Genomic DNA, 8,091 nt, shown 5'->3' on the forward strand with positions numbered 1-8,091 from the left:
GACAAAATTAGGTTTGCTGTCCGAGGATCGATCGTGATATTCTTTAAATATTCTGCCGCATAAAGGAACAAAGGCGTGCACGTTTTATAAACGAAATAATCGGCATTTTAAAGTAAATTTATAATCGCATTTTGCAAACTTTCGGCGGTTCCTCGTTTGCTCTGATATCACAGCGCTTTATTCTCGCTCCTCTTAACCCTTGTTCACTGTTCCGGTCAATTAGAACCGAATCGAAAATTTGCTTTGATACCATTTCACGCGTTATAAACATTTATAAATAAATCTTACGCGCGTTCAAATTTTCGTACTAGCCCGACGTAAATGCGAGAATGTCAAAGCAACGTTTCAGGGGTTAAGGGTTGGAACTGGCGAACGGGTCGAAGCGACCTACTTCTTTATTTTGCAATTATCGAAGTTGGATTTATTGAAAGGCTTTTGTTGACTGAACGAGCTTTCGTAATTTGACACTAGAAATACCGATCCCTAAACGCGACCAAGGTACATATTGTTTTATAACGATGCCAAGACTGCGTATGGATTTATATTATAATATATACTTCAATAAGGAAGTGTACCTAAAAATTTCTTCTAGAAATATTTTTATAATATCAGAAACTGTAAAAGAAAAAATCAGAAATCAATCAATTTGTCTCGTTTGGTAGTTCTAGGGTTAAATTAAAAACGGATCGCTTCGACCGCAGGTGCAATATTTTCTTATCGATTTACGCTTTGGAAAAAGCGTAAAGCTTAACAAGCTGCCCAAAATACCCAGAAGAAATAAGTTGATCGAATAACACGTCTTCGCAGTCGCAATAATCGCGAGTCGAACAATGCGCGAGGTCGCGAAATTGTCAACCACGGCCACGAGACGACGCATAAATGGAAAAAAAACGTATTGCCGTCGTTAATAGCCCGCGCTGACAAGCGACGACGCAAGAGGCGTGCATTATTTATGAAAAAGACGGGAATTCCTCTAAGCAACCGTTACGAAACGCTTGCAATAAATACACCGACGCGTCTTCCACTGGTTCATGCAGCGAGCAACATTCGTTTGCGATACTACGGAAGAATATTCGTGGTTGTTTAAACTCCGTGTTGCAACTTTAACTCCTCGACATCAGAGGGTCTAGATAAGAACCCGCAACAATGTACGGATCAACGATTTTCTGTCTCTTATTCGGCGTGCGAGCGAGACTTCAATGGCCGGGTGAAAGCGAGCGAGATGGAGCCATACTTCACGCGACGCCCGACACTTCAAACGCTCGGAACGTATACCGCTCGCGTATCCGTGTTACCCTCACAGAAGCAAAACCAAAACTTTCCAATCCTTTGCCGTATCTTCGGGAAAATGTTACCGTCGCGTCGGGGTCGATTTTCCGGTTAAAATGAATCCAAACACGACGTTTCTCGGACAATCGTTGATGTCACGATTAGGAGAATTAATGAAATAAATGCATAGATCGCGGATATTATGCTTTTGGTATATTGGTATACACTTTCCAACTTATTGGAGTCAATTGAAGCGGATAAAAATTAAAGACAATGGTATTACATTTTCAGTTGCAAGGCAAAAGGATTGTAATAGCATCAAAAATGGTAATCCAGCTGTTTTTTGTACATTTCCATTTCCTGTTTCAAGGGGGACTGGCGATAAGAGTAGATTGGATTCGCTTAAAATTAGCGAGACAAACGGCATCAGAACGCTTGCGAAAGCATTACATATACGGAGCGGTGGCCATTACACACGTATGTAATTAACACCGATTATTATTCAAGAACCGTGTTGCCCCATCGAAATTCGTTCGGTGCATCTTCTCAGCAGATAGCTGCCGCTTAAAATGCATGGCGTCCACCGATCGAACGATATTGAAAGTGTTTCTACAATGTGCATTACGTATACATCGAAAATTCGGTATTATCGGAAACGCGATCATTCCGGTGCAGTAAATAAATAATTATCTGTCCGTGGCGCTTCGACGAAAATCCTTTGACACGTAAAACGACGAAATGTAATACAGTCAACGAAGATTACCTTTTAAATTCAATTTTATTTGATTCCGTCTAGTCTAAGTCTCGGTGCAATGTTTTTTTCTTTCTTTGTATCGTTGGAAAGTTGTCGTTTAATTCCGATCACGACAGGTATGGATTTTATTGGGGGCATACCGGTTTTAAATTTTGCGGATCGGGTGCGGATCAAAGTAAAGGCTTTTGTTTTCGGCTAACGGTTTATTGATGAAACATCGCGGCGGTGTGCACGCGGAAGAAGATCGGTTGCCCGGCTTTCGACCGCACGTGTGCGTTCGGTTTCGGCGGTGTCAATCGTCGCGATTCGAGATCCTTCTCCTTTGAACATCCCCTTGGCACCGCGTCAGTTAGTCAGTGAAACGCGTGCAGAGAACATCGTCGCTGACAGGAGTGACGATATAAGTGGGCCCTCCCGAGTTTTCGAAGTTTTCGCTTTCATTCGGCGATCATGGACGTTTGCACCGCTACGGAAAACATGTTAGTACCGTTCGCCAAGTACTTTTACCATTTTCCACCCTGAATTTATCGTATTTCGAATTAATCGTGCGGAAATCCAAAGTGCGTAGGACTCATTTCCGCGGTTTTCTCTTCGACCAAAATAATGGATGTGATAGTGACGCGAAGGCGAGTTTATCTTTTGGGAAAGAAACAAGAGGAAAAAAGACAAGATTTTTAGAAAATCGCGACATTTGAATATTATAGATCCTTTTTGCGAGCGGTGAAGAATATGTGTTACTTCGGCGTTGAAATTAGTGAGAAAATGACGCGTCCGAAAATCTTAGAAATTTAACGATTTTTTGCGGAATTTAGCAACAAGAACGAGTAAGAAAATGTTAGTGCTTCGTTCGGAACGTATTTGGAAAACCATCTTTATCGATAAATTAACGAAATAATATTGCACGTAGGCCACGAACCGCGGTGATAAAAAAATTAGTCGAGAAGGGAAGTTCGGTGTTCGTTTTCCCGCGGAACTCGTCTCAGATGTACCCAGTTCCAAAGAAAGTTCGCGTCTTTTAAAGTTCGGTTGAGCAGGATGGCATTTTATGTAGCTAATAATTTCACGAAGTTAAGCTCTTCACTCTGAATTTCTTGTTTTTCAAGATTTATTTAGCGCGGGTAACATCGGTTAGCCGGGAAGGTCCGCGTAGTTGCCGCAAGTTAGGCGACAAATCTAATTTAATAATGCATGATCCCAGAAAACAGATTCAGGATGATTTCCCGACGCGGAGGAAACGTCGCGCGAAGCAACAGTCTTACAGCTGCTTGTATTGTCGGTACGAAAGTAATCGTCCGTTCAACGTGGAACGTCACAAGGAGAGGATACACAGCAATAAGAGCTTGCACCACTGCTGCGGTAATTACATTTCCCACGATCTCTAATTCATAATCAAATTATGCCTCCCGTTGGTAGCTATTAAGCAACGGAGCTCGTTTAATTCTCCGCTTTTCTAGGCAAATTTCATGAAAATAGAATTCGAATTGCGGTTTATTTGCGTGCATTAGTTTTCTCGGCTCGAAGGAGGACCGAAGTAACGTAAACGCTATTCGAGTTTGCATTTTTTATATTTACCGAACACATTTACAAGCCACGATTGAATTTTCGTATCAATATTAGAACACTCGGATAGTCTGAGTTCGCAGATTTCTCAAATCAAATCTTTACTACGCGTTTATGACAAAAGCGAAACGAGTATTTAACTTATTAATTTATTATCAACTCTGAAAGAAGTCTGTTCTGTGCAAGATTAATTTTTAATTTGTATACAAACGCTCACGGTAATGTAACCGTCGATTAGGTTTCTTCATCCCTTATCGAGAGAGGAAGAGAGAGAGATCACTGAATTATTTTTTCGGCGTCGAGGGTGTTTTCGTTCGAATGAACGATGCTCGAAGCAACGAACGAAATTCGAAATAATTGCGGAGACCCGTCGGGGAGACGGTTGTTTGACAAATACGAACGCCCGGGCTCTTATTTCGAAGATCGACGGCATTATCTGAATCCAAACAAACCGAGGGATGCGGAGGATCGGGAATCTGACCGCGCCACGGACGGTTCTTTGTTGTTTCTATACCGCGGCTAGATAAAACCGTCAGTCCGCTTTTTGAAGGACCCTCCAATAATAATACCATGTTCGGGTGTCAATTTCGACCTCTCATTTTTGCCTTTGCTCTCCGTTTGCCACCCGGACTATTATCGGCGGCCTCGCACGCGACGAATGAATCAATAAATGAATGGGACGCGAAACTAAACGATTCCATTGGAATCGAGTGCGCGCATACATTTGGGTAAATAACGGCAGAAAATTGCAAATTTTCAAACTCCCAGGAAAATGTAATTGTTGTTGAATATGCATTTACATGGGCAGCCAGACCACGTGTAACACGGTATGTAGAGAGAGAGCCGGGCTTCCAAAAATTGCTGTGCCGTGCAAATTGATGGTATACGAAACCGAAAATTAGTGCAAAAATGGGGTTCGGTTGCAGCGGCGGACGAAACCGCGTTATTTTCCCCGTTTTCGAAGTTGTGGGAAATATGTTTATTAAAAAGCATCCGAATGGAGCAGAATTATTCTAAAACAGTAAAATATGTTTAAACACGTCCGAATATCTCGTAGCACAATTTACGGTTGCAAATTTCTACTTGAAATAAATATCGTCTGCATTTAACTGCAAGATACAGGAGTTGCATTTCTTTCTTTTCTCGATCATTTAAACTCGTTGAAAATAATGCAGCACCATTTTAAAAATACTTGAACGATCTTTCTACCAATTTTTGTTATAAAAATACACAAGATTCTTCGTATAAAACTCGAAAATAATAAACACAGGCGAGTAACGCGGCCGAGAGTACAATACGCTGTGCTTTTTCAGGACAAATATTCTTCACTAAAGGTAACTATTACATCCACTGCGAGAAATATCACCCGGAAAGGCGTACAAATGCGATCACGACCCAAACAAAATATAAAATCACCAGCGATTCTGTGCCGACGATGCAGCCTGTCTACGACGACGATCTCGGGGACGCGTGGAAATGGCAATTCGAACGACGATACTCGGACAGGATCCGCGAGAAGAGGCAGAGAAAAGTGCTAACTCGTATGAGCCTGACGTACGAGTTGACGTACACCGATCGCGACATAGAGAACATACCTTTGATATGTTTCCTCACGGATCGCCGGCTGAGGCTTTACATGAAGAGGCTGTCGGCGTCGTCGCTGATAAGCAAAACCGGCGAAAAATCGGACGAGGACGCGAACAACGCGGCCGTGCCGACGGATCGGGACGTCGAAGAGACGTCGGTGTCCGAAGAAAATATCGCGCAGGAGACGTCCAATTGTTGCGGGTTGCCCGTGAAGAAGCTGCTTCTGAACCGGTTCAGGGGAAACGTGTCGCGGAAATTCCAGATACCGTTCAGACAGCAGAACAACAACTACCCCGGTCAGGTGAATTTCGCGGAAGCCACGGCCACGGAGTCTGTTTCCGTCAGACAGAACTGGTCCGCGAACCGTAAACGAGGCTCGAACAAAGAGAACGTGTCGACTTTTGCGTTCAGCTTCGAGCAACAGCTGCACGTTGATTTGGATACAGGCATCACGGGGCCGGTGGTCACCGAACTGCACCGAGATTTTTTGGCTGCTATCGATTTCGACAAGTACAAGATCTTTTGAACGAGACGGGAATAGGCGAGCAGGATACAGTAATGTCTCCCTTACCGACGCTCGGATTGTCCACTACAATGGACAATTTGGGAAGAGGAGATACGATTGTTAGAGCCTTGCGGCTCGTTTTTATAATTGTGAACAATTTATAACGGTTTATAACAATAAACCGCAAGGCTCGAATAATCGTATCTCCTCTACCCAAATTGTCCATTTTTCTGCACAATCCGAGCGTCAATTAGGGAGACATTACTGTATATCTAGTTGATAGGATATAGCTTTAATCGCAATGATTGAAATACATGTTTTATGTTCATCGTTACATGCCATAGAATTTTGAATTTCATAAGAGTTAATACAAAAAGGGGAGCTTGAGAAATTGAATTAGAGAGCAGAAAAGCATCTCGTAACTCGCCCTTGTTAGTATTCGATCAAATGTACAAAAAGAACAGTATTATTCGTTGACGTTAAAATGTTTGAGTTTTTTTTTTCTAAGATCAGTTATATAGCAATATTTGTCTTGTTATTATTATACCGCGTGGAATATTTGATGATACTGTGACAGTAATATTTATTTGCCAAAGATAAATTTCATAAGTGTTTTTTTCCCTGTAATATGTAATTGATACTCGAGCAAATGTGATATACGTTACAAATGAAAGTTACACATTTAAAAAAAATCAAATATCAGTTGCTACATATGTTTTTATACGTTTAGGATTGTTTACGGAAGCATTTTATATTTTTGTTGGCCGTTGGAAGCTGAAACCATTATTGCTAAAGCAAAAATGTATTCTGCGGTACTCTCATATTATTTAATATAACATAATGTTATACTTATTCTATAGAATAGTATTAATCGCGTTATTAACACTTCGTATAACAACTACATGTACATTTTATAAAGTAATTTAGGGAAAATAGGGGTAAAGAAGAAAAACGAAAACTGTTCTAAGAAACGATGAAATAAATTTTGAAGTTTAAATAGTACATTACGCTATCAAAAAAGTGGATCAAATTAATAACGATCAATTATATTAGATGTAAGTTTTCTGCGCGAGAATGTTCTATCGAGATATATATATATGAAATTTGTAAAATATTACACAAAATTTTGTACCGATTACGGGGAATTCGATCGTAGCCAAGTAAAAAAAACATTAACATTTTATCAACTCATTAACAATCGTTCGAAGGAAAATAATTTATACTTTACGAAAGACGATCCTAATTTTCCATGAAAATCCACGGTCTACCCGGTAGTTTCAAAATGCAATAACGAGGAACAAATGTGAAAAGACTTTTCAGTTAACCGAGCACGACTCGTGTATGTTTCGCCCGCGAATCGTGTTCCGTACTTTCGCAACAAAGCGGGAACTCTAGGCGCGGCCGCGGTCGGTTCAGCTTCCCGAATCGAGCTATCTACCGTTGCGACTCAACTTTGTTCCGCGGTTGTTATTTTAATAAAGTGCACTTTAAGACCGATATTATGCGGCGAAATGCTTGTCTTGCATAAACCTACACCTGCTTCTTCTCTTATCCTCGGGACGTTTCACAAGCGGCCGGAACCATGTCACTTTCTCGAGCGTCAGCATTTTGTTTAATGCCTCTATTTTAAAACTTTTTATAGCCGACGAGCAAACGAACTTCTTCTGAACATCCTTTGACCGGGGAGGGCTATATCTTTACCCTGTAGGAGGAACGTTTCATCATTGAGAACAGGGGGATTCGTTTGCATATTGCATTTAATTTTTTAGCGTTTTAACGGAGTGGCTTACTTGGAGCACTTTGATGTTAAGTAAGCTACGATCGAAAAGGGGAAAGGGGGGCGAGAAAACACCCAAACACGTCATTCGATCGCGACTGGAAATTATAAAATTATTCGAACGGGGACCCGACGCCACCGGAAGTCGTACGAAAATTTTAACATTTGTATATCAAATTCGTTTTTATCATTTCCATACGCATGTTGTCCAATAACGACTAAAATCATTATACCGCAGGGGTGGCCAAACTTTTCATCGCTACGGGCGACCTGTTTTTTTTTAAATTATAAATAGCGGTCTACCAACGTTATATGTATTGAGCGATCGTAAGAAAAATATTAATTTAAAGCGAAAAGTAAGTTTAAATTTAATATAAACATAGATAATATTAGACAGGCGGGCGACTAGAGAAAATCACGTGACAATTCTATCTCAGCGAATTAAAGAAACTATCGAGACGTAGAATTTCGTGTTCTCGCTATTGTTTGATGCGAGTTTCTTTAATTTCCCGTCGCCGGTAGAGTCAACTCATTAACGCAACCCGTTCAAACAATCAGTGGTATAATCGCGGCCGGAGGATCAGTATTTTTCAATAGACGCTGTAATCATCGGGAGAGCAGCTCCACGTTTCCAACATC

General features: G+C 41.1%; 1 protein-coding gene across 1 annotated transcript; it reads left to right on the forward strand.

The window, feature by feature from the left end:
• Positions 1 to 1,045: 1,045 nt before the first annotated feature.
• On the forward strand, positions 1,046 to 7,172 carry LOC117218841 (uncharacterized). The gene is made up of 4 exons (XM_076521063.1): positions 1,046 to 1,746; positions 3,222 to 3,379; positions 4,897 to 4,917; positions 5,003 to 7,172. Exon 4 carries the CDS (start codon positions 5,019 to 5,021, stop codon positions 5,694 to 5,696), a length of 678 nt encoding a protein of 225 aa, XP_076377178.1. The 5' UTR covers positions 1,046 to 1,746; positions 3,222 to 3,379; positions 4,897 to 4,917; positions 5,003 to 5,018; the 3' UTR covers positions 5,697 to 7,172.
• The last annotated feature ends 919 nt before the right edge of the window (positions 7,173 to 8,091 follow it).

This window comes from Megalopta genalis, chromosome 4 (genome assembly GCF_051020955.1).
Source record: "Megalopta genalis isolate 19385.01 chromosome 4, iyMegGena1_principal, whole genome shotgun sequence".
Taxonomy (NCBI): domain Eukaryota; kingdom Metazoa; phylum Arthropoda; class Insecta; order Hymenoptera; family Halictidae; genus Megalopta; species Megalopta genalis.